At 37.8% G+C, this 27,254-nt stretch overlaps 1 protein-coding gene across 9 annotated transcripts in view; it reads right to left on the reverse strand.

Moving 5' to 3' along the window:
- Positions 1-27,254, reverse strand: part of GPAT3 (glycerol-3-phosphate acyltransferase 3) — a 58,652-nt gene that overhangs the window by 15,223 nt on the left and 16,175 nt on the right. For all 9 annotated transcript variants that reach the window (XR_004326716.1, XR_004326714.1, XM_032498946.1 and 6 more), the window contains 4 exons: positions 6,952-7,222; positions 3,212-3,286; positions 2,455-2,544; positions 647-740 (listed from right to left, as the gene is read on the reverse strand). Coding sequence is in view for 7 of the 9 variants with exons in the window: in XM_032498946.1 (XP_032354837.1) it covers positions 647-740; positions 2,455-2,544; positions 3,212-3,286; positions 6,952-7,222 (530 nt within the window). In the remaining 2 variants the exon portion in view is untranslated. The remainder of the gene's footprint in view (positions 1-646; positions 741-2,454; positions 2,545-3,211; positions 3,287-6,951; positions 7,223-27,254) is intronic.

The following is a 27,254-nucleotide window of genomic DNA, read 5'->3' on the forward strand; positions in this document are numbered from 1 at the left end:
TGGACCTGGAGATTATTACACTATGTGAAGTAAGTCAGACAGAGAAAGACAAATATCGTATGATATCACTCATATGTGGAAGCTAAAAAAATGACACAAATGAACTTATTTACAAAACAGAAAGAGATTCACAGACATAGAAAACAAACTTATGATTTACCAGAGGGGAAGGTGGGGGAGGAATAAATTAGGAGTTTGGGATTAGCAGATACAAACTACTATATATAGAATAAATAAACAACAAGGACCTACTGTATAGCACAGGAAACTGTATTCAATATTTTGTAATAACCTATATATATGTACAACTGAATCAGTATGCTGCACACCAGAAACCAACAAAACACTGTAAATCAACTATACTTCAGTTAAAAAAAAAAAGTCCTATCAAGCTCACATATGTCTACATTTCAGTCAATTAACTTCTTACTACCCTAACTATAAAGAAAAATATAATTTTCTTTCTTTTTCTTGCACTATATATTCCTCATGTAAATATATTACATAACTTACATAGCTACAGTAGTATATAATCCAGTCACTTTCTAATATAAAAGTAACTTTCTAATTTGTGCCAAAATAAAATAGAAGTTTGAACAGTCCATAATGCATGCAATTACTTGAAACATCAATGAGCTGCTCTTACCATAGCATAGCACCCATCCATTGTCAAGATCAAAACATCTATCGGGGATGTGTGGTTGGCAACACAAATGCCTCCCTTCTGGGGTTTGTACTGCCTGCAATTACAAACAATAGTACATACTCAAACTTGAAAAAGAGTCACTGTTTTGCAGAATGGCATGTAGAAATTCATCCTGTTTTGTTTTAAAAAGTACACTAAAAACAGAAAGTAAGATGGGCCCATCTTAAAAAGGATGTCTCTAGGCAGTACGATGGGAGGAGGCTAAGAGTACAGGTGAAATGACTCATGATTTCCCTTTTACATATATTTATGTTGCTTTTTTTGTAATGATCATAGAGTCCTTCTACAATGAAGAAATAATTTTAAAATATTAGACTTAATTACAAAGATTCTATAAGTTTAATCAATTTTATGATACGTAAGTTTTACTTATTTTATCATAAATATTTTCATATTATTTCAGTCTTCATATGCATCACTTTTAGTGGCTTCATTGGGATTCACAGAGTAAATTTACTATCGTTCCCTCCCTCTTATCACCCTAAGGCAGAAGTTGGCAAACTTTTCCTATCGCAGGCCAGATAATACTTCAGGCTTTGCAAGCCAGCCAATCTCTGTCAAAACTCCTGGACTCTGCTGTTTGGCACAAAGGAAGCCATAGATAACACGTAGATGAATGAGCAAGGCTGTATTCCAATACAACTTTATTTACAAAAACCAGATAGCAGGCCACATTTGGCCTACAGGCCCATAGTGTAATTTGCTGACCTCTGTCCTAAAGTTAACAAACAGTATTTGACACTGATGAAGCAAAGCAGTTTTCCTTGGGCCTATACTGAGAAGAAAGGGAGCCACATGCGGAACAACTTTGACATGCTTTCCTGAAAATTAGAAGCAATTCTGTTGTGAACTCCTCTCTATGTAACTAAAGCACCTCTTCTGTAGAAGATATCACCTCTGATAACAATTTTACCAAATTTTACCAATTTTATTCTGCTCCCCACCAAAAAAATTCATAGCCCAATCACAAAATCATATAACTTTCGAAATTTAAGTGGCCTTTTTACATTGGTAACACACGGTAAAGCCAAATGATGAAATGTGTCCCTTCTAGAAAAGAGACAGAAAGATCCAGTCGGTAAAAAAGAGAGGTTTGTCCTAGGACTTTTAAAACAATGATGTTAAATATAAAAAAATAAAATTGAGTTAACAGAAGAGTAACTCAAAAACAATCAAAATGACTTTCATGTAGCTAATAACTTCACTTACTTCCTTTAACCTCTTTGTTCTGTTTTAAGGCTCAGTTACTGGAATTTTATAAGTCACAGGGCTGAGACTAGAAACCAGGTCTCAGGACTCCTACCAAGTTCAGTCCTCTTTCTCCCATCCTACAGGCTCATTTATTTCACCATTTAGAAATTTTTAAATTGACCCAGTGCAAAACCTGGCTCTGCTACTTACTAGCCATGTGACCCTAGACAACCAGTCCCAGAGCTCTCATTTCTTTACCCATGAAACAGGAAAACAGCGCCTCTCTGAATGGGATTGCAGATGAGAAGCACACACCTGGCCTGCACACCATAAATGCCCAATTATTTAGTGTCATTGCATGTTTATTATTATGTTCCCTCTGCAAATGGATTGCTTTTGAAAAGTGTTTTTGTGCCCTGCTATGTGTGTGACACTAAGCAGAAGGGATGAGCACACAGGAAGTACTCCTCTTTCACCTGCTCCCTCCCACCCACGGCTGTCAATCACAGGCTGGATTTACCCAGAGAGAGGCAGGCTGGAAGTCAGCACCCACTCACTTGTTATGATAATGAATGGTACCAGAGAGGGCACGAACACAGATTCTGCAGCAAGTCAGGTGGACCAGTTCACTCAGCCAGTTTTTGAGGCTGAAAGAAAGAGAAAATATTTCATTGTGCAGCTCCGGGCACCCCCAAAAAACAATATAATAGAAGCTTTTATGTGCTCCCTCACAACAGCCTATTGTGTTCTGAAGTAAAAGCACAGTTCGATTCCTAAGTCTCTTGGAGGACAAAACTCTAATGGAAGAAAGCTCCCACCCTACCAGACTGTCAGTCTCCATTCCTGACCAAGACAAGCTGAAGCGTCTTTGGTCTTGGCCCTATGAGCTTGACAATACTGTAAGACTCGCTTGCTTTCCTTGAGTTCCTTAATCTATTTTCTTTCTTCTCATCTTTTCTCCTTTGAAAAAACAACTTCTTTCAATTTATATGAAGGCATGATGGGAAATCAAATAATTGAAGACTATGAAGATGAATTGAGCAACATTTTAATACACGTGCCAAGGCCATCACTTTGATGCAGTACATAGGAATGAAACAAATACTCTCACCTCCCCCCATTTAAAAGAAAAAGCAAGTACTTGGTTATATACCAATCATTAGGTTACAATATAACACAGCTATGTATTGATTCAAAATAAAAAACATGAAGAATATACCAAAAATTTTTAAAAAGAAACAAATATTCTCTTTGTGGACACAGCTAAGAAAACGGACAATCCTATTAATGGCTGGGAGGAAGGAAATATTTCACCTGCTCTCTGGCAGCTGTCCAACCAATGTGGTTCCCATAACCAACAAACCGATCCCAATGAAAGCCAAGGTAACCCTGAAAAAGAAAAGAAAAGGTAATGCAAAAGCTAGCTGAACAGGATGGCAGAAAGGGAAAGAACATAAAGTTTGTAAATAATGAAACTGTAAAAAAGTGGTAGAGCATTCACGCTATGGAATATGATACAGCCATTTGTGAACGAAAATACTCCAATGTGAATGAAAATACTGCAAACATATCAGTAAACAAAGAATGCTGAAACCAAGTCATCAGCGGCTGCGGCCACCCCCCAGTGAGGACAGGCCTGCAGCCCAGCCTCTGCAGCCACTCACAATGGTGCACTCCGAGCGGACTCAGAATAAGAAAGGACAGGATACTGGCCCTAGATAGCTAGGTGCTTGTCAAAGGAATGAATTCAGTGAGCCCAAATGTTTGCTTCCTCCCATACATAGAAAAGCACTAAATTCTTTAACTTGAGATGCCTGGTTTTCTTTAGATAACAAGTAATCTTTTATTGTTCCAACTACCTGGTCTTTGTTGTAAAGCTCCTATATATCCTAGCTCCTCCCCTACCTCTTCAGAGAAGTCCCTCAGAACCATCTGAGAGGCTGTCATCCCAGCTCGAGTCCTCCCGCCAAATAAAACATAACTTTTAACTTTAAGGCTGCGCGTTTGTTTCAGTCGGCACATTGAAAGAACTGGGCAAATCTGTAGATTCTGACGTGGGAGAACAGTTTTTGGTACATTTTGAGAGAAAAGAAAGCAAAGTAAGTTTCAAAAGAATGTGTAGAGTATAATAGCATTTTCAGTAGAACAGCAAGCACGTAACTAGTCCATAGACACATAGAGCAGGCCTGGAAATTTGTTCACAAAGCTGCCAAGTTCAAGGGGGGTGGGTATAGCTCAGTGGTAGAGTGCATGCTTAGCATGCACAAGATCCTGATTCAATCCCTAGTACCTCCATTAATAGATAGATAGATAGATAGATAGATAGATAGATAGAAAGAAAGAAAGAAAGAAAGAAAGAAAGAAAGAAAGAAAGAAAGAAAGAAAGAAAGAAAAGAAAAGAACCCCCCCCAAAACAAACAAAACTGTAAAGTTCAATCTATGGAAACATCAAAGGGTTAAAGCGGGCTAGTGAAGAGAATAAATTAAAAGTCTTGCCCTTCTGCTTTTCTGAATTTTTTTTTAATTTTTAAATACACACATATTAACATTTTGTATAATATAAGAATTTTATGTTGTACAAAGGAGTCATTTAGGTTGAAAGTAGTTATTCTGATGGGATATTTTGGTGTGGAGTGGTATTACTATAAAAGGAAATATCTTGCAAAGGTCTGAAAATAACTTGTTTTTCTGTGTTTTTTAATGACGAGGCAAAAGAGTGCAATTCAACTTCTTCTCAAAAGGATTTAAAATTTACAGCAAATGGCAAGAAAGTTTTACTTATAAAGGCTCTATCATAATAAGAACACCAAATTATATCACCATGTAGGAATTCTTCCATGCAAATCTAACCTTTGTGTGTTTCAAGCTAACTCGTAAGTTAGTTACCAAGATGACTAACAACACCTCTAAACTTCACCTTCTCATTTTTGAAAAGTAATCTTAATATATGTGCTAATCACTCAAAAAGAAAAGTCATTTTTAAAGATGTAAATAGGATTATTCAAAAAGAAAAGGGTGAGATTTTAAAACTTTCAAAATAAACAGTGTCTCATAATTTAAGGTGTTTAACCTTGTGAAAGTCTTGGTTTAACACCTATGCCAGCAATCTGAAGGTTCATTTCAGTTTTCTTTAGATGCCATATTTTCATGTCAGACAGTAATGCAATAACTAAATGACTGCTTAATTTCATCCATCAATTACGCAAATGTTTTAAAATAATGCCATCTTGTCCTAATGAGAATAACTTGTTCCTACACATTAAATCAGAAGAGGTTACATTTTACCATGTTTAACAACTGGGTTCAAAACCATTGAACATTTTTATTTGCTAAATTAACAGGCCAGGAAACTCTTGTTTTCCAGTTTAAGCCAACATGAGAGATCTCACGGAAGACACAAGTTTTCTGCCACAGTCTGTTCTGCTTAAGAGCTTTACTGAGATTAAAATCCATGTCATACAATTCACCCACTTAAAGTGTATAATTCAACAGTTTTTGGCATATTCACAGAGTTGTGCAACCATCACTAAAATCAATTTCAGCACAATCTGTTTTTAAATGCTCACTTTGTAGCAACTGTCTCCTTTAAAAAGCATTTACAAAGCAATTCTTCCACATCGAAGAGTATGTACTACCCGTCGGAGTGTCAGTTTTGCCATTGTCTTCTTGTTCTTGGGTGCTTACATTACTGGATTGTCCTAAATCTGTGGTATCTTTGCAAGAATCATGTCTATTTTGTGAACGTCAGTTTAAACTAGATAACAGAATCGTAACACTCTTTGCTGGGCACCCACAGCAGGTGAGGAGAGCTAACCAACTAATAAGGACATCTCAAGTACTCCGGGTTGTAAAATCCTCTCTCTGCCCTCAGGTTGCCTTGGATACGGTGCCTAACCCAAGTGAAGATTTAAGAGTCCACCTAGATATTCCACTTTACTGATGTTTCATTTCTTTATAAGCATGAAAATAGAGTTATAAAAAGACTAGAAAATGCTAATAAATAAAAGCTCAAATATTTCCTTCCTACATACCAATGGCTAGTCTTGTGCATCCCCAGAGCACATGAACCCCACTTTGGGAACACTGGCATAATGATCAAGCAAAAATGTATCCGAATTTCACTTTGTTATCACAGCTGAAATGATTCCCAAAAGACATACCATGCCCTGGCATCAGACTCTGGCAACACGAGCACAAGAAAACAGAAAGAGCTCCTCAGAAATGTGCCTTTACCTACTTAAGCAATCTCCTCTCCTGTAATAAATCTGCATGAGGCAAGTACAGGCCATCCTAGGGATGGTAAAGAGGCTTCAACCCATGTGCCAATTTTAGTTGGTGGATAGCAACTGCCTGGAAACCTCCATGGAGAGCACACCACGGCCATGTCCAGGGCAATGAAGCAAGACAATGAGCAGCAATATCGCGACTGGCCCACGTGCCTACTACCTGCCACCACCGTGCTAGACAGACCTTCACCACTTCATCCCGCTGCCACTGTCACCTCTGCTACCTGTGTTCCAAACTGTGGTTCTGGGCTTTGAGGGTACCTCCTCGTGAGGTGGCACACAGACTTAGAACCAAAAGGGGACCCAACTGGGGAACTTTCAATAAGGAAGGTGAGTGACCATGATGAAATTGGATGCAACCAATTCACTCTTCTGAACTTCTCTCTCCCATGTGATAACCACTCCCAGGAATTTTTTTCTTTCCTGTGCGGCCATGAACGGCTACAGAACAGCAGAGAGTTTGGTTGACACTCTGGTGACTGAAACTGCAAATCCTCTCTTCTTTTTTCTAACTTCCCTTTTCTATCCATCTTCAAACTATGACTGAAAGCGCGTGACATGGGTCCAGATTAATACATAGTAGGTGGGATTAATCCCAGTAATACTATCATATGGCCATTACATACATGGATTAAAAAGAAAGCTGCTCACTTTGCTGTATATCTGAAACATATAGCACTGTATACCAACTATACTTCAGTTAAAAAAATTTGGAAAAAAAAAAAAGCTGAACCAATTATACCATCAAATTCCTGGGAGGAGACATACCTCAGAGGTAGTAGGATACAGTAGCGCACTAGGACGCCCAGCACCCATACCACGGTGAGCCGCGGACTGATGTACTGGAAATTTACATTGGTCCTTGTGAGGAGATTCCATGACACTAGCTCCTCTGAGGAGAACCTCTGGGTCACCTCGTCTTCCACAATGGCTTCCAATCCCTTCTTGGAGAAATAAAACACGTCAGACAGCTCAAAGTCCCTTCCTCGCAGACCAGAGAGCCCTTTTTCCATGGGTGACTCATCTCTTTGGATAATACCTTAAAAGAAAGCATCAGGACATGAGAAAATGCCACAGGACAGAGGAACAACTGACCAAAGAGGTTATTTTAACTGTGCTGAATGAAGACAAATACATTTAATGGGTAACATGAAGCAGATTTCAGAAATAAAAGACAAGCCAACAGCAGTGGGAAAAGAGTTTGTCTGAAATGGCTTGTACCCAATGATCTCAACTCATTATGGAGGAATTTAGTCCTCAATAACCCTCCTGCCTGCATTTACTCCCTATATACCATTAGCAAAAGAACTCACAGAAACAAACTCTCCCCAAGTTTAGATCTAGACTGTGTAAAAACAAAGATTTATGTTCGCCACAGATAAAATCTATAAAGCCAAAAAGCAAGCAAAATGGTCAAAGGTACTTATTTATCACAAATGGCGGAAGATTGGTGTTTTCAGTATGTAAAAACTATTTAATAAGAAAAACACAGCTCCCGCAAAAAAGTTGGCAAAGTTCATGAACTGGATTTATAGAAACAACATTAGTTAATAAATATATCCAAGCCTTTTTTACTAATAATCAAAGAAACCTGAATTAGACAAAGACTAGCCTATTTACATGAACAAATCAGCAACATTTTTGTTTAATGATGAAGTTCAAAGACAGAAATGATACAGGTACTCTCATATTCAATTTGTATGTGTGTGGAACTCGGAGCAGCTCTGTCAAAATCTGTTTGGCATGAAGAGGCTAAAAATAGTTTTGCTGATTATTCAATAATTCCAATTCTAGGACTCTGACATTAGAAGATAGTCAGAAATGTAGGCAACAGTGTTCACTGTAGTATTTTCTATTGTAGTCGATCCAGACAGTGAGATACAGTGCACCCATTAATAAACACTGTAATGTTAAGTGAAAAAAGCCAGGATCCAAAACTATGGTTTATTCTTAACTCTATGAAATACATACACAGTAAAAATGTCAAAAAGGAAACATTAAGTGGTTATCTCTGGGCAAGAAGACGACTTTTCCTCTTTATACTGTTACTGTATTTTCCATACTGAAAATAATTCAAAGATTTTTAAAGTAGCATAACTTGGGTAAATCGAAAAATGACTTCTGCCATCCAGTTCTAATCACTAAATAAAAATAATAGATGAGAAGATCTTCAAAGAATAAAAAGTAGCTATATGCCAGTGATATGGCTGTCCATCTGTCCCTCTGGGGTGTATCACAGAGGAATTCACGTCCCACATTAGAAAAATCAAGACTTAAGATGTTAAATTTCCTGAAAGATCTTCTTTGATTTTCTCACTTTTCAGTTTACTAAGAAATCAGTGAGGAGAGTGCTATTATCTATCCTCTGGAGAACCTGGGTGTGCATCCATAGAAAGAGCTATAATATATCCTTTTTTTTGAAGGAATAGCAGCGTATGCACTGGAGTAGAAAGTAAAGAGGATCTGGAATCCAAAGTCAACTTCTGTTAGGACCATTACCAGCTAGCTCCATGAGTGTGGGTAACAGGTAAGTCACCTAACGTGGTGTCTTCCCTTATAAAATGGGGCTGGGGTTGAGAATGTATTTAATATCCTTGGGAAGGAAGACTAAAGTTTTCTGATTTTACTTTGGGGTTTTTGGGTGGGTTTTGGTGTGTTTGTTTTTGCCCACATGCAAAGCTAATACCTAATCACCTTAAGAAAGCAAGCAATAAAGTTAAGTTTGTGAATGCTCATCAGATTATCTTTTTCAGTAGTGCACTCCAAGTGGTTTAACCTTTCTTCATCTCTGAAAAGGATTTGATCCACATTAGAGAAGGAACCAGAAAGTGTTGCTACTGAATTACCCTTTGGCTCCGTAGGTACTGCAGTACCACTCGGAGCAGCTTACGCAATCCAAGCACTGGCCAATATTTAGCAGTGCAAGAGTTTCATTATTTAGCAATGGAGATTTTTTTTTTAAGTCTAGAAGGGGAGGGAAGAACAGTTCTTCAGGAAATCTCTAAATGAAACACACTGGAGACAGGAGACAGCCCTTCCAAAATTAACCTTTTTCAGAGGGACCAGAGGTAAGAATACAAGTTCAAGTTGCCTCACATTATTTAACTGAGCCAGGAGAGAAGAAATCTGTAAAGAGAAGCCAGCCCCTTGGCCCCTGCACACTTGATGTGCAATGTTTTCTTTGCCCCTGACCTACTTTATTCTGTGTAACTCAAATAAAATATAATTCAATTTTATATTTTCCTTAAGCTTCTTCCAAAAGTATGTGGAAAACAACAATGCATCTAATTGACAAAAGATTCATTTCCAGAATATATTAAAACATACAAAAAATTAATAAGGAAAAGTCTTCAAAGAACTCAGTTAAAAAATGGCTAAGTATATGACAAGCAATTCATAAAAAGAGTAAGTCTTAATGACTTACTTTTATTTTTTCATTTTTTTATTGAAGTGTAGTTGATTTACAATGTTAATTTCAGGTGTACAGCAAAGCAATTCAGTTATACATATACAGACATACATAAATATTTTTTCAGTTTCTTTTCCATTACAGCTCATTACAAAAAACTGAATAAAGTTCCCTGTGTTATACAGTAGGTCCTTGTTGTTTATCTATTTTATATATAGTAATGTGAATCTGCTAATCCCAAATTCTTAATCTACCCACTCCTCCCCCCTTGCCCCTGGTAACTAGTTTGTTTTCTACATCTGTGAGTCTATTACCAGTTTGTAAATCTGTATCTTTTTTTTTTCAATTCCACACACATACAAACCACATCATATGATAAATGTCCTTCTCTGTCTGACTTACTTCACATAATATGATAATCTCTAGGTCCATCTATGTGCTGCAAATGGCATTGTTTCATTCTTTTTTATGGCTGAGTAGTATTCCATCATATATATATATCTCTCACATCTCCTTTATTTATCCATCTGTCAGTGGACATTTAGGTTGTTTCCATGTCTTGGCTATTGTAAATAGTGCTGCTGTAAACACTGGGGTGCATGTATCTTTTTGAATTATAGTTTTCTACAGATATATGCCCAGGAGTGGGACTGCTGGATCATATGATAAGTCCGTTTTTAGTTTTTCAAGGAACCTCCATATTGTCCTTAATGACTTACTTTTAAATAAACATTTTTTAAAATGTTCAACTTTACTATAATCAGAGAAATGCAAACTAAAACCACAATGACATACTATTTCATACCTACGAAAATAAAAAAATTTTAACTGAATAAGTGTGGGTAAAGATTTGAGACAATGGACATGTAATAAGCACAACCACACTGGAAAACAATTTGGCACTGCCTAGTAAATTTAAATATTCATAGCCCACAGCAATTCTACTCCCAGGCATACCTCAGGAAGGTTTTTTGCTTAATAATTTCAAATATACAGAAAAGTTGCAACAATAGTTCACTTTACCCAGATCCACGAATTGCCAACATTTTGTCACAGCTGCTTTACCATTGTATCTCTGTATGTAAAAACAGTATTTTTTTCCTGAACCACTTGAAAATAAATTGCAGACACTATGCCTTTTACCCTCAAATATTTCAGCATGGATTTCCTTAAGATACTGAGCTTCACTCATTTAACCACAGTACAATTATCAAAATCAGGTAATTGACATTACTGCAATACTAGTATCTAATCTACACACCTTATTCAAATTCTGACAATGATTCCAATAATATCTTTCATAGCATTTTTTTCTGGTCTAGGGTTCAACCCAGGATTGTACATTACCTTTCCATGTCACCTTTTTAGTTTCCTATTTTATGAAACGGCTCCTCAGCCTTTCTTTGTTTTTTAAGATAATGACATAGCTTAAGAGTACAAGCTTTTTATTTTGTAGAATGTCTCTGAATTTGGATTAATCTGATGTCTCTTCACGATCAGATGCGGGTTGTACACTGTGGGCAGGACTACTATGTAAGTGATGCTGTATCCTTCTCAGTGCATCACCTGGGTAGGCACAGATGTCAGACTGTCCCGTCAATGGTGATGTTTAACTCTTATCACTTGGTTTGAGGTAGTCAGTGCTTACAGGGTTTGTCCACTGTGAAGTTACTCTTTTCCTGTTTTTGATTACTAGATAATTATTACCTGCAAGTATCCATAAAGAGGAGATACTTTAAGACTATGGAAATATCCTGCTCCTCACACTTTTATCCCATTGTATTAGCAGCTACTGATGGCCTTGCCTGAATAAACTGGCACTATGTTTCTTTTAAAATAGTATTTTCTCCCTCCTTCGTTCCCTTCACATTTATTATTTGGCATTCCACTTTAAGGAAGCGCTTTTCCCTTATATTCTAGAGAGATTCTTATAAAATTGTGTACAAGTAGACATACATAAGAACACCATCTTGCCATACTGTTTACAATAGCAAAGCAGTGGAATCAATACAAAGGTCCATTCCATAGGTAGATATATAGCAGTATATACAAATATCAAATCATTATACTATACACCTGAAACTAATATAATGTTACATGTCAACTACACCTCAAAAAGTAAATAAATGGTAGCTCATAATTTTTTTAAATGGATATATGAAGTGTATACTACACAGCAGTTAAAAGAAATTAACTAAACATTTACCAACTTAGATAATTCACAAACATCAGAATAAACAATTCAGAATAATCTATGAAAGGTGATACTGAATAATGTAAAGCAATAAATACTATGTATTGTCTAAGGGTACAGACATATACAGAAGTACGAAATATGCATAAAAATAATAAACATCAAAATCAGAGGAGTAGTTTCAGGGATTGGCAGGGCAATGGAATCAGGGAGGGATAAACAGAATTTGTTTTGTGAAGTTTTATTTATTACATTAGGTGGTGGCTACACACATGCTAGAACAAAAGAAAAAACAAGTTACATGGAACTGACAGTTGTTCCTAAAATGAAGATCTATGTTGTAAGAGAGCAGGCACCAGCTTAAGAGTGCGTTAATAAGGCACACAAAATCTGCAATCAGGTATTATAAAATTAAATGTCAAAAGAAGTACTACTGAATATGTAATGTTACTTCCTTCTTGAAATATATTGACTATTAAGGGTCAGAAACACTGATTCAATTCACCCTAAATATAATCTTCTAACAGCAAAAGATACTCAATTCAATCAACACATAAGGGACACTCACTATGTATCAGGCATCAAAGTACATGTTAGGAAAAAAAGAGGAAATATCTCTTTTGACACCAAAATTTATTCCTAAGTAGACCAACAGTCTTCAAAATATAGATACAAATACATACCAGATTTAACTAGTACAGACAATTTTGATATTGGTTTTTATCATCATTAAGGAAATCTGTTATTATTAATAAATAAACCCTGATTCTTCAGAGCAACCTACAGTTCTTAAATTGGTAAAACTCTGATTCTAAGAAATACTTCCTTTTGTTCCAGAAAGCAGCTTCAAAAAAGGAAAGCCATAAACATTTGAACTTTGTCCTTACATCAAATGCTTTGGTAAACCCAACAAGGTTCATGCTTGGATGAAAATAAAATTAGAACAATTATCTCTAATGCAAGAGATGAATTTCACAAGCTGCCTGTGCCCCCCCCCCCCCCGCCTTGAGAAAGTCACTGGTACATAAATAATACCAGCTATGAAAGGCCTGTTAAAAGAAATGGAGGCTGAAGTTAAAACCATCTCAAATATAATTAACTCTAAATGAGCTGAGTGAACTCTTGGAATAACTGCCCATTTATAAATCATGCTAGTTTTCCCATCCTCCAGCTATAAAGTATGCTTTCTAGGTCAGTGATTACAGAAAATCAGAGTCCACTACAGACCAAAAATGGATATAACAGGCTTATGTATAGAAGTTGATCCTTGACCTACCAATGGGCTGTCTTCCAAAAGACAGAAGAATCTCAGAGTTCAAAACACACTCTCCCATGGAAACTTTGTTGGAGTTAGTCTGTTTGAGCTAGAATCCTATCCCAACATAAGCCTAATTAACCCAAAGCATACGTAATCATATAGTAGCAGTACCATGAAATGAAATAGGAATCTCCTTTAGCACTGTTTCTACAAGATTTAAAAATTAAATCTGGTTTGGAATTAACAACAACAACAAAAAATACTTCCTCATAGTGCAGTGACTTAAGAGGGGGCACTAGGGGACTTTCTGGGGCACTGGTAATGTCCTATTTCTTGATCTAGATGAAAGGCTCATGAGTATGTTCACTTTGGGAAATCCACCAAGTTGTACATTTATAATTTTACACTCTTTTCTATGTATTTCTCATGCCTCAATTTCTTAAAAATTTTACTGGAGAGCTGCTGTACAATACTGCCTGTGGTTAACAATTCTGTATTGTATGCTTAAAATTTTGTTAAGAAGGTAGATCTTCAGTGTTCTTACCACAATTTTAGAAAAAAAAGAACTGAAGGAGGCAACACCCGTTAACCCCCGATTTCAGGGATTTATCCATTACAGGATTAAAAACATATGACTTCTCTTAAAAAAAACGTTTATAACCCCCTACCCAATTATTAAGCAGCTGGGCAGGAAAGAGTTTACCTGTCCTACCACCAACTACTGGTAGCAAGGTCTTTTTCTGGTATGAAGTCCTCCTCCGAGGGGCTCTGATCCTTCCCTCCCACGCCCCAATATCCTTCCTGATCCATAAGTGTGATTGGCCTCATTAAAAAGACAAAGGTAAAGTAGTTGTAAAGATCAACTGTATGCGGTGGGGGTTGGGGAGGGGGGTGGACCAGAGTGGCTGGGAGTAAAGAGCAGAAATATTCAGTGCCAAGCTCCAGAGAGGTAAGACCCATGTTTAAGCAATCACTTAGCCATAGTTCAAGGTTCTTGGACAACTCTAACAAGCCAGGGCCAAGGATAGATCTCTGGCATAGACCACCGAGCTCCATCCTCATTCTCCAACTCATTAATCATCACAGATATTAACACACTAATCAATGCATTATCTATGCAGTTATCTACTGCACAGGTTTCCAGTCCACTTTTTGCCACTTTTTTCAAAATAATTTACCTGTAACATTCCAAGGCTGCCTATATCATGGACAAATCATTCCCTGGGCTATTAGTCAAGTGACAATTTCCTGCACATACATTAGGCGATTTGACTATGCTTACTTCACAGTGAACACTTTGTGTTCCAGATTACCATGGCTTTCCTGCCTAAGCACTTTTTAAAAATCCAGTGTATTGTTGTTACCTTAGTTAAGTGTAATAATGGTTTCAGGATTATGTTTTTTAAAAAGTCAAGTTTTTGAGATGCCTCCCAAGGTGCTTAAAGGTAACATGACATACTATCTAGGATTATTTTTAAAATATTCCCATAAAGGACATTCATTAAGGTGAGTGAATATGGTATTTCTGATTATTTATCTGTATTCTCTAACTTTCTACATTGCTTACATTCTGCATCTGTAATTAAAATTTTAATTAAAAAAAAAACTTCCACAAAGGAAAAAACTGAAAAAAAAAAAAAAAAGGATAGATGAAACAAATTCTTGTTGAATTTGAGTGATGGGTGTAAGTGGATTAATTATACTATTCTCTTTATTTTTAAAATCTATTTAAGGAGCTCATTTGAAAAGTCAATTTAGCTGGGACTTAATTTCTTCATCTAAATTAACAGCACTCATTCATTCATTCAGTCAATCATTACAGAGAGAGTACCAGACCAGGCACAAAAACACGTATTAGGGAGAGGGAAAAAGAGGAGTTGAATCTTTAGAATCCATAAAAATACAGATGTCAGGGCCCAACCCCAAACATACTAAACTAAAATATCAACCACATTTATAAAAAATATATGGAAATGGGGGAAACGCTATAAGGAAATACACCAAAATATTAGGGCTTTTCTGCGTCATGGGATATCATGTGGGTGATTTTTTTTTTAATGTTCTCATTTATACATCTGCACTGTAATTTTTCAATAAAGTATATGTATTATTTCACATAGTGAGAGGAAGGTGCTCAAAATGCTATTTTTAAAAGCTAAACAAGATATGTACTACCACTTACACCCCCCAGCAATGGCTGTCATTCAAAAGGTCAAAAGTACCAAGCATTGAGGAGGCTATGGAGGAACTGGCAGGAAATCATCCATACCCCACGAGTGTACAACCAGGCTGGACTGCCACTCGGTTTCTAACAGTTAAGCATACACTTGTTTACCCTATGACCCAGGAAACACAAGTAAATAGGTTCACAGCGGTGGTCACAGCAGCTTTATTCCTAATGGCTAAAAACTGGAAATAACCCAAGTGTCAATCAACATAAGGGGTAAGCAAATTATTATTTATTTGTATAAAGAAATACGCCACAGCAATTTTTTAAAAATAATCTGACTCCTGCAACAATGTGGAGAAGTCCCATAAACATTTTACCAAGTGAAAAAAGCAAACAGATACAAAAGAGCCCATACTATACAATTCCATTTATGTGAATTTCAAAACTAGGAAAAACGAATGATGATGACAGAAATCTGAAGACAGGTTACAATGGGGACGGAGGGATAAGTGATATGTACTAGGTGGGGGCTTGAGAGAACTGTGAGATCATGACTATCTTCTTTAGCTGAAACTGGGTGGTAGTCACAGTGGTCTATAAATATGTAAAAATGCATCTGTTGAACAGATGATATTTGCACACTTTAATGTATGTTAATTATGCCTCAATTTTTTTAATCAGAAAAAATGTTACATTTAAGAGTCTCCACAAGTTTTAGCTATAATCCCAATTAGAGGCTCTAGCCAATCTATCCTTCCCATGAATATTTTTAAGTCTTCAGTCCTAAACTAAAAGACAACTGACAGGTATTGAATGTTTCCTGTGGCAGACTGTATGCGAAAGCCTTGACACATGCACTTAGGTAATCTCCATAATCCTATGAGGTACTATCTATTGTGCCCATTTCACAGATGAGGAAACTAAGGCTCAGAGGGATTGGGTAACCTGCCCCATGCCACAAGGAGTAAAAAGAACAGAACAAGGATTTGAAACCAAATCTGTGATTCCAAAACCAAATGTTCCCTCTTACCTTAAACTTTCAAGTCCAAGTCAGTCTGTCTAACACTTACTCTTTGACAAACCTCAAATAGGTAATATCTTTCCCATTGACTCCACTTGGCCTCAGTTCTTCCTTGCTAAATAGAAGTCCTGAGTAGCAGTTTTTCCTAGTATCTCTCCTACCTTTGATGGGACAAATGGAACTTTGACACAGGAAAATCTATAAGCAGCCTCTAACTGTCATTAATCTGGATATGTACTTGTCACTAATTGACTGAAACTTGATCATCCTTTCCAGAAAACAGGAACTCAAGTCACTACTCTTTTTTTTTCAATTTGGGCAGGAATTTTTTACAGCCTGGAGCACATCTGATTAGGTTTCTCCAGGCCTTCCCATGATAAGCCCAACAAAAAACACCCCATGGGCAGTGGTTCACTTTAATGCTCCTCAGTTTGTAGGTCAGCCAGGTCCGAGTTGTCCAAGGAGGCTGTTCTGTCCAATTTAAGACTCAGCACACAGATGTCCTGCCAGTATCCGTCTTCGAGTCCTCTCCGAGGCAGAAGCACCTGCCCCGTGCATCCTGCAGGCTAGGCAAGGTTTAGAAAGGATAATCACCCTTGCTGTTTTATAGTTGTCGCTGTTAAGATATATTCTAAAATTGTCTACCTCATTAACCTGGACCATCACCCAGCCAAGGTTTGCAGAAAGCAGCCTCTTTGTCTTCTGATCCCAACAGCCTGCTGTATCCTCAGCTAAAGACTACGTTTGAGCTCAAGGTCTCTGAGCCAAAGACAAGACTGACCATGAAGCTAACAAGGTTAAGCTTCAATCTTCTCACCTGCAATGGCCCCTTCCAAGCTCCTACACCAAATTTTATGTATTCTTTTTCTTAAGGAGAATCTCCAAATTGTATAAGCTTCAGGCCCCCTCAAAATGTGGATTGGCCCCACGTCTGAATCATATTAACATCTTGTTGCTACAAGCAACAGTTCTATGTTAACCCATTCACTCTATGAACTAAAATGATTTAGAAGAAGAAATACTTAGGATGACAAGGCTGTTTCCATGGTGTAGTGGTTATCACGTTCGCCTCACACTTAGGATGAGAGAACCAGGTTATTACCAGTAAGTATTAGAACATTGGGAGTTCACAGACACACGTTAACATCTTTCTGCTTCATTTCACCTATTATTGATAATATTTTATCTATTTGATGGCCCAATTAGCAATGTACTTGTAAGAGGGGTTGCTATTGGCTAGGTCACATTTTGGTTGTTGTTTTAAGGTTTGAAGTTTCTCCAATGATCAGCATATATATGTAAACTAAAAAAAAATATGTGCAGTATATTGTATATATGTATTTACAGGCAACATAATGTATATGTGCAGTCAAACTATAATAATTTTACCTATTAAAACTAAAAAGAAAAGAAAAAAAGCAAGGCTACAAGACAAATTTAGCAGCAAAAAAAAAAAGTTTGAAGTTTCTCTGTTCTTAGATATGGAGAGATTGGAAAGGATAAAAAACAAAAATATGAATATAATACAAACTGAAAAAAACTCACTACATAGAAGTTTTACTAGTGTCCCCGGAGCAGCAAAACTGCTGTAGAGCTAAATCAGTATATACCGTATAATAGGTCCATAAAAAGAAAAGGGGGCAAAATCAGCAGAACTATCATGATCTGTCAAGACACATGAAATGTGCTCAAAATAAATGCTGACCTCGCATCTCCTTTGGTTCCATAAGCGTTACTCAATCATGGTTGCCTAGTTTTTAAAAAAAGCATTGGAATTATGAAACTACTTGCGCTCCCCGCCCCATAATGGTTCCCCAGTTGGCACAGAAGAGTAACATTCAACTTTTTTAATTTATTTTATTTTTTACATGAAAAGGGTAAAGTTTACTTTAAACAACTATACACCCCACTAGTTAATCCAAGTAAGAAAAATAAAATAAGGACAGGGGAGAAAGTCCACATATGATACAAAATAAGAAATTACAAAGGAAAAAATATAAGCAGAAAAGTGTAAAAATCATTAAGAAATAACTTTGCACAAAGTCCTACGCAAATGAATTTAACGAAAAGCTGGGCAAAACGGATAGCTTTTACTAAGAAAATTTTACTGACACCAAGAGACACATGCTGTAAAGAGAACCATTTGCACAAATAAAATATTGTGGGGAGTAAAAAAACTTTACCTGCCCAATTAAGCACCAAACCTGAACTGTTTTACAAGGAATTCTACCAAGCTTTTAAATCTGAGAAGAAAGGGAGAAACGTGGCTAGGAAGGAAGGAAGGAGGGAAGAAAGTAGGTAGGGAGGTAATACTCATCTCAAGTAAAAGGATCGACTGCAAAAATCCTAACTCTAATTTTGCAAAACTCCTAACTCCAATTTCAGCAGACAGATTCCGGGACCATATTATGACCAACCAATGTTTAGTCCATAAACATAAAGATGACTCAAATATTAAACTATTAATATAATTTACCATAATATACTTGAGGGAGGGGAAATATATGTTCATCACCAAATATGCTGAAAAAGTACGAAAAATTCAACATTCATTCTTTTTATTTATTTATTTATTTATTTATTATTATTTTTTTTTTTTTGCAGGGGGGGCAATTAGTTTTATTTTAGTTAGTTAGTTTTTTGATGGAGGTACTGGGGATTGAACCCTGGACCTCATGCATGCTTAGTATGTGCTCTACCACTTGAGCTATACCCTCCCCCCAAAAATTCAACATTCATTCTTGATCTACAATAACAAAACAAGCATCCAGAAGTATTTACCATAAGATGGAACGCTAGGCTAGTTCAAAGCCAACATGATGCTTACAGGGAAGACACTGTAGGCACTACAGCCTGTCCTCAGCACGAATGGCAACCAACATCGCTGCTAGTCTAACACTCAGTTAGAAGGTATCACGGAGGAAAATACTCCGTTTATAATATCAACTGGAAATATAAACTTAAGAGGAAATGTACAGTATCTGAAGAAAACTTTCAAGCACCCCTGGAGGATTCCAAAAAGCACCTAAACAAATGAAAGGACATAATGTCCTTGGAGAGGAAGACTCAACACAGATAACATTAAAAACGACCCCCAGTAAATTTATAAAATGAACACAATGCCAATAAAAATGTATTTCTCTGGATCATAGACAAGTTGAATCTCAAGATCATATGGATCATAAGGAAGAATGAACAAGAAAGTTCTGTAAGGAAAGCAACAAGAACAACGATCCCTACCAGATATTAAAATCATCTATTAATAACACCAATAATTAAATTAAACATCAATAATTAAAACAACACAGTACCAGGACGCAGCCATGACCCCACAGACGCAGCCACGCCCCCACAGACGCAGCCACATGGACAGTTACACACCAAGAAGGAAGCCTTGGGGGTGTGTTACTTAGGGAGAAACATTCAATGACTGGGGTGATTTCTCAGGACTCATCTTGTCCACAAGAGGAGGGAATTGATCCTGGAGTAATTTCTGTTAAGTTTTCACAGCAGCTAGTAAAACAAACAAACAAACAAACAAACACAAAAACAGAAAAACATGGTACCAGTGCATGAGAAGACAAGTAAACGAAGGAAACAGAATAGAAAGAAACAGAATAGAAATAGATCCAAACATATACTAGAATTCAGGAAATTATTAAGGATGCATCATACATCAGTAGAGATGGGCTTTTTAATAGGGAGTGTGGCAGTGGACGGCCAGCTGAACAAATACACCAAAATAAATGAATCAAGGCTTAATTTTTTTTTAAGTCATAAAAGTAATCACAGAAAACACTGGAGAACTCCCTAAAGATTTGGCAGGAGGAAAATCATCCTACTCATCAACTCAAAATCCTATAAAGCTATAAAGAAAATATTGATAAATTTGACTACATAAAAATGAAAAATATCTGCATAGTAAGGAGCATGATAAGCAAAGGAAAAAATACAAATTGCTCACTAAAAGCAGTATTTTCATCTCAGCACAGACAAGAGCTAATCACTTTAATATATGAGAGGGTTCCAGAAATCAAAATGAAACAGAAATCAAGAGAAATAGAAAAACGGCCAAAAGATGCGAGTAGACAGTTTCCAGAAAAAGAAACCCAAATGGCCCTTAACAGAAACGTGTACAAAATCACACTCTATAAAAGAAACGCAGATTAAGACTAAAATGAGTTTCCACTTCTCACCTATCAGGATGACAGAAACCCAAAAGTTTGAAGTATACTGACAGCACTGGTGAAGCTGTTGGGGAACAGGCACTGGCACACACTCCTAGTGGAAGTACAGCAAACAGCACAACCATTAATGAAGGAGGAATCAATCAAAATTACAAATGCTCTCTGTCAGAGCAATCCTACTCATATCACAGACTCATATTACATATAATTCATGTTCTATAGAGTGCGCATTGCCACATATTTTTCTAACAGCAAAAGTTAGAGAACTACAGGTATAAAGAACTATTTGACCATTTGCATTCATATAATGAAACTTCTTGAAGCGGACCAAAAAGAAGAAACTGCCGAAGTCATAATATGGAAAGGACTGGATGATATAGCTGAAAAACACAAGGCTCAGAATAGTGGTTACTGTACATCATCTTTGGTGTTATTAGCAAATCAAGAAAATGAACATTTGCCCTATAATAGCATGTTTGCAATAGGATAAAGAAACACTGGAACCATCCATAAGAAACTAACATGGCACAGAGGTAGACAGCAAAGTGTGGAAGCCACACTTACCAAAGCACGAGCTTTTAGTGGGGAGGGTATAGCTCAAGTGGCAGAGTGCAGGCTTAGCACACACAGTGTCCTGGGTTCAACCCCCAGCACCTCCTCCAAATAGAAACAAATGTGCAAGCTTAATTACCTCCCCCTCATAAAAAAAAAAAAAGCAGAACTTTTTAAATTGCTATAATTTTTGTACCACATGAATGTATTACTTATGCAAAAAAAAAATTAAGATGTGTAAACCCAAATTTAAAATGTTTACACAAGAACTTGCACATTCGCATCCTTTGTATGTTCACCTGCTAACTCTCCCAGAACCTCATCAGTTTGATGGCTTAGTATGTCCCCAGGACTGTAAAGATGGAGCAAAGTGAAACTGTACCATGATCACTTTTCACAAAGCCAGTGTCATCCCTGCATTTGAAGTCTTATCCCAAAATACGTGATTTCTAGGTTAGCTTTAGAAGTCCCCAATAACCAATCACCACCCCCACCTCACGTGTGTATACACTCACGGAAAAGCAGTTTATAGATGAGGTGTTTACTGTTTTTATTTCTGAAAAGGAGTTGATAGACAACACCTTTTATTCTTGGGAGAAAAATATAGCACAAAATATTACCAGTGGTCAGAGGAATGAAGAGTGAGATAAAATATAAAGTTAGAACTCTCTCTCCTTTGAGCTTCCATTCCCTCTGCTCCTACTCTCTTCCCTGGTTGATCCTCATCTGGTTCATTGATCTCTTCCTCTTTTCTATGATTTTTTTCCTCCAGCCTTTATAAATGTCTTTCACTCTCTGTGGGTTCCTTAAATCTACCATTTCAACTTCCACCCTCTCTGCAAATGATTCCCTAACGTGCATCTATGGTCCTGACTTGTCTCCCAGGGCTCACATTTTTATATGGCTGCCCAGACGCTCCACCTCTCCACCAGCCCCATCGCTCTGGTTCAAGGTCCCACTGCCTTCCAGAATGTTTTCCAAAGACCACCCTCCTTTCTTCACTTCCCCCACCCTCTTCCTGTCTAATCCTGCTTCCGCAAAGCTACCAAATTTGTCTTCCCAAAACTTGGAGATCCTAAATTGAATTAAGAAATTTCTTGGCATGGCATTCAAGGCCTTTCAGGATTGAAATATCCAATCTCAACTTTTTCCACCTCTAACTCACCTTCAGTCATCCTGGCTCCAGCCAGACTAAATCAGACCTCCTACCCTCCTACTTTGCTTATTTCTTCCACTGGATACCCCCTTTCCCAAAATCACTCAAAATTCTCTGTTTCAGCAGAACTCTATTTCCCCCTTTTTTGTTTTCCTTGAGCCCATGAGCCATCAACCTTCTTCATTACATGATGCAGGAGTTGTTTTAACTGATTATTAGCAAAGACTAAAAAAAAAAGATCATGTTATATCAAACTTACGAAATATCACTTATAAGTTTCAGGCTTGTACTAGAGGACACAGTGGGTGGCGTGTCCGATGAGGATAAGGGTGAATTGGCAAGGCAATGCCCTTCCTTTTTAAGGAAGACAAAAGGGTGTTACTTCTTTTCGTTGATTATAAAATGCCTGTTTTTCTCTCTCCTCCTGGTACCTGTAGTCTGATACACACGCTTCTCTACTGACTAACAATCCTGGGCACCAGCCCACTGCATAGATGCCGGATGAGCATCAGAAGCTGAGCGCTGTCACACACTGGGATTTCACAACGCCTGCTGGCATCGCACATTTGGTATCTGTTGTGGAGAGTCAGGTGGGTTGGCCACTGACTGGCAAGGGAACTCACCATTTTGAACACATGAGTCATTGAAAATAAGGACATCCATTTATCCATCTATGCATGTGAATTTGTGCCAACATCACTGCAGAAGCAGGAAGAGGAAAGGATTCATCCACATGATACATTAACAGATATCAACTTAATAAACAAGAAGCTGACCACACTTGGGAAAAAAAAAAAAGCATACATTTACCCTCTGCAAAGACTCTAAGTACTTTACACAGTCTACCAAGCAGGTGAATGTTATTAGTCACAGATAGCCAACATCTATATGCTCTATCCAGCCTCGATTGTCTTTTCCCTTTTCTTTTCTTTTTTTTTAAGGGGATCGTCTCTGGAATTCATTGCCAATTTACCCTCTGCTTAGACCAACAGAATGCCACTGGTTACAAAGGGATACCCGAAATCACTGCCCGTAATGCTGTTTTCTCTTACAACTTGAAGAAGGGTGCCATTTGCTACGTATGCGCACTGTCTCCAAAGTACCTGAACTTTTTGTAGAGGCCTGAAGCCATGTTCCTCCAAGGTGCTGTCCTCCGCAGAAAATGCAGCTTTCCAGATGCTCAAAGGTAAAAGGGCCAAATGATCCCACGCACAAAGTTTGTCCATGGCGCCCCCTGCATCCTCGAGCATCAGGGTCCACTCGATGAAATTAGCAGGTGCGGGCTGCCCAGCACTCAACACAGAGAAGCACAGAGGCAAGACTTCTGTTCCCAGAGAGAAACACTGAGGCGAGACAGGGAAAGGGCTCTGAGAGCATCCTGCTCTTTCCTCTTGTTCCCCAGGTTCACCAGGTGTCCCAGAAGTTCCAGGAGACATAAGGGGTCCACTGGTTCTGCTCCCTGAGGAACCTTCAGAAAACGGGATAGGACTTGAGGGAACTGAAGTTCTTCTCTAACCAGCCCAAGCTCTGGGGGAAGCGGAGCTCTGAGGAAGAGAAGCAGAGACACTAGGCACCTGACCTGGAAAAGTGAGTGAAGAGGGGACAGAGCAGAGCTTTTGTCACAAAGGAGAGGTCCCTGCCTAAAAGTTTTGCTCACCCCCAGGACATCCAGACATCAAAGGCTTCTTCCTACCCCAACCCAAGGAAAAATCTGTCTAATCACCAGCCCAACAGGATCTCTCCTTTCTCTGAGCCCCAAGAGCTTCTTCTTAACAAACACAGAACCACCGCTATCTGCTCCCCATCTCCCAGCCTTCGATGTACAAGGCCTGCTTCGGTGCCCTGGTCCCTCACCTTCTTGTTCATTCAAGAATTTATGTTGCCCCAAGTGCCTCAGCAAAAAGAAATAGGAAAAGAAAACTGGGAAATTCTAGTACAAAACCTCCTGAAGAAAAGAGGAAAGGTGAAGAGGCCTAGAGTTGCTGGTTGCAGGCAGAATAAAAGAACCGATGACGAGCTTTCTTGCTTCTTCTGCCCATAGAACCGGCGACCCACAAGCAGATGCCAGCGTTTCAGAGATAAATACCACACGCAGACAGGTGAAAAACGGGAATACTTAAAACTTTTATAGGGAACTTGCTACAACCAAGATGACAAGCCGCTGCTAAAAAAATGAAGTTTTGTTACATAATTCATACTCCCCCTACCAAATTCTCAACTCTCTATGCTATTTGTACAAAAATTTTACATAATCTACCTACTAGCCTGGTCCAGCTTTCTGATCATTTTTTATTAACAAGAAATTTTTTCTTTCATCTACCAATTTTTCTTTTTTTACTTTAATTTAAGCCAGTCTTTTTGTTCCATCTTTTACGAATCTGAAGAAAAAGTGAGATGGCTTCCTTCTAATTAACCAACTGCAAAATGTCACCCTCTTTTCTTTCTTAATTCAGTAACTAACCTTCACAGATCTTGTTTACCATTTTTATGGCTTCAGAATTTACTCTCTACCACCCTTAATATAAACAGTAAATCTGGATTTATCTATGCCTTTATATCACATCTAAACTGCTTTGCATTTAAGGCCTTTAGTAACCTAATCTTATTTCTATGTTTTGTCACTTCTATAAACTAAGCTTACTCTCATTGCTATTTAAACTATTCCCTCATTTTCCCAGTTTAGAACACGCTGTCACCTTAGTTAACCCCAGTCCACCTTCACGTGGCCAGCTCAACACCAACACGTCCACAAAAAACTCTCTTTGATGTCCCCCATCCAAAATTATCTCCTTTCATGCTACATTCATGAATTTTCTTCTTTAAATTAATTATGTTTATATGTTTGTGGAAATAAATATCAATAGTGCCTGATTCTCAACTGCCATGTGAATATCTGGATCTTGGTGTTAGCTCCTTAACTAGGCTCCAGATTGCTCACAGGCATAGTTCCACATATAACACAGGTACAAAGAAGACACACGTTAAGTACTTTTCATGGCCAAGACCAGGGTTAGTGATTCAAAGCAGCACATCACAGGAGGAAGGTATAGCTCAAATAATAGAGTGCATTCTTAGCGTGCACAAGGTCCTGGGTTCAATCCCCAGTACCTCCACTTAAAAAAAAAAAAAACTAATAATAAATAAATAAATAGATTTAATGACCTCTCCCCAATTAAAAAAAAAAGTTGAAAGCAAAACATCACTACATAGTGGAACATGCTGGTTCTGGTATGCACTGCAGCGTTGTTTTTCTATGCTTTGCCTTGATCTCCCCTGCCTGCTTATCTATAACTCTGCCTCTGGCCTTTTGAAGGAGCTGGGCTTTCTCTATCATATAACCAAGCCTGGCTTTCTATCCCACTCCGGAGCACCCTCCTTGAGTAGAGGATCTTGAATGTCATCCCTCCCTCTGACAGCACATTCATCAAAACCATCAAAATTACTAAATTCTATTCATGTTTCCCAGGTTGTTGAAAACCTAATTTAAGAGCATTCAATCAACTGTACTGCACTTTCAATTAGTCAAAGTCATCAGTGCAACCTCAAACAATACAACCAAATCTATGCCAACCCCAATTACTCAGCAGGCTCCCCTCCTTTCAGTTAGTGACCCTCCGATGAGCAGTGTGAGAGGCCCCGTCTGATCTCCAGATCAGGAGTGTGACAAGGTTTCAAGGGAAGGTCAACTCCAAATCGGCTGGTAATGAGAAGCTGTCCGCAGGTTTGTGTTAAGGAGGATTCTGAGGCCACATCTTGGTTCAATGACAAAGATTTCATCAATTACTGAGTCTGCCTGAGTCACGGGAGGGGAAACAGGAAGAATGGATTTGTCAGCCCTGTTACTTGGGATTAAGACAGAATCAAAAGCTTTACTGAAATAAAGCTTCTACTTTCCTGTTTTCTACATGGTTTATAAAACCTAAAATAGAATAATTTGCCCTATTTTAAAATTTAGAGTAATTTTCTGTTAGTGTCTCTCAGTTATCAAGATTGAAAGTACTAGGCTAGAAGTACTACAGATACACTTTTTGTCTCCTGAGAAAGGTGGATGAGAAAATCTACCTCCTTTTTCTTCTTTTTTTTTTAAACATCCTTTTTCATCATTGTATACTCCAGTAGTTCTCCAGAAACCTTCCAAAAAAATCAAAGCTGATTATAAAAGGGAAGATTTTTAATCCCAGATATAAATACTAATTATGGAATTAACCATCTGTTCAGACCTATTTTAAAGCATAAATGACGTGGATTATGGACATTGTAATCAGTTGTCAGTTAACATCGCAGAGAAACCAGCAGGCATTTAGAATAACAGGCAGTTTCATTTTAACAACTCACATTTTAACAACTTACATTTTAACATCTCATTCAATATACTGTTGACTCATATCTTGGCTGACAGTCCACATTAACTTTGTTAACTCAGATGTAAGTAATTTAATTAAACAAGAAATCCCATAACACAGAATTGTCCATAAAGCTTCATCATCAAATGAGCCATCGATTCAATTAAAATGTCAACCTTGTAATTTGGCATTTGTGTATGGTATCTTAGATTATAATACTAAATATTCTTAATAGATTTGTTTCTTTGAAATGTCCGTAGATGATTTGTGACTGAAATGTTACCAGTTTCCTAGAATGTGACAAAGCCAACACTCACCAGAGGAGTTTCCATTTGCGAAAGAGTAACCTCAACTTTCAGTGGGAGAATCAGAAGGCAATGGCTGGAGATGCTGGTGAGGAAGGCATGGTTTTGGGTAGTGAGTGGTGGCAAGGGATTCTGAGTAGGAAAAGAGAAATTGTGATTCCTTTTCAGGCTGCCTTTGACTAGCGATGTGACTTGAAGCAATTTACTTGACTTTTTTCACTTGGAGTTTCCTGATCAGTAAAATGGGGATTAATAAACTATTAGCCTCATATAAATAGTGTAAATAATTTTGCACAGGGGAGTCGGTGTCTAACAACAGTGGTAATTACTATTATCGATAGGTTCTTGTCTGTAAGGTAGAAACAAAATGGAGAAGTTTTGATGTTTTGACTGGAGTTTCCTCTGTGGGGAAGGGTGGCCAGAAGGGAGCCTGGTTTGGAGAACCCTTCTAAAATGACAAGCTGGATTTTGAATTC

This window comes from Camelus ferus, chromosome 2, assembly GCF_009834535.1.
Source record: "Camelus ferus isolate YT-003-E chromosome 2, BCGSAC_Cfer_1.0, whole genome shotgun sequence".
In the NCBI taxonomy this organism is placed as follows: domain Eukaryota; kingdom Metazoa; phylum Chordata; class Mammalia; order Artiodactyla; family Camelidae; genus Camelus; species Camelus ferus.